This window comes from Buceros rhinoceros, unplaced genomic scaffold (assembly GCF_000710305.1).
Source record: "Buceros rhinoceros silvestris isolate BGI_N320 unplaced genomic scaffold, ASM71030v1 scaffold10178, whole genome shotgun sequence".
Classification (NCBI taxonomy): Eukaryota; Metazoa; Chordata; class Aves; order Bucerotiformes; family Bucerotidae; genus Buceros; species Buceros rhinoceros.
Window position 1 is genome coordinate 535 of NW_010427464.1, and position 524 is coordinate 1,058.

Genomic DNA, 524 nt, shown 5'->3' on the forward strand with positions numbered 1-524 from the left:
GCTGCCGCATGTCTGAGGTGGTGGCTGCACCCGAGGAGCCTTACTTGGCGCAGTCCAGGATCCCTGAGTAGGTGTCCTCGTTCACTCCTCTCTGCAGGGACTGCAGCCGCGTTTTGATCACTGGAGAGGAGGAGGGAGGCAGTGGTCAGGCTGGGAATGCGGTACCAATTCACCAGGCAAGAGCCGCCCCCAGAGCACAGTCAGAACGAGATCACCAGGAGCATCAACCATCTTTATCAGCAAAGCCAGGGAAAACAAACCCACTCCTTTACAAACGGAGAAAAGAAATCCGCCACCGCCTGACGCCCAGCACCCTCCCCGCACAGGACCAAGGCTTCCAAGGCTGACCGAAGCTTTAAGCGCTCCCAAATGACTGCAAAGTGGGAACTGATGCTCAGATACTCGTCTCCTTCTGCAAGAAGTCTCTGAAACAGATGCTGCTGCTCTTACATTTCTCCGTGCCGTGGAGCACGCACCATGTCGGGGCAAGAGGAGCTCCTGCCTGGTGTCTACCACAGTGGAGA

The 524-nt window shown here is 56.9% G+C and overlaps 1 protein-coding gene across 1 annotated transcript in view; it reads right to left on the bottom strand.

Moving 5' to 3' along the window:
• Positions 1-44: 44 nt before the first annotated feature.
• Positions 45-524, bottom strand: part of SLC25A22 (solute carrier family 25 (mitochondrial carrier: glutamate), member 22) — a gene marked incomplete at its 3' end in the record, with an annotated part of 23,985 nt that continues 23,505 nt past the window's right edge. The window contains exon 8 of the mRNA XM_010141918.1: positions 45-120. Coding sequence (XP_010140220.1) covers positions 45-120 — 76 coding nt within the window. The remainder of the gene's footprint in view (positions 121-524) is intronic.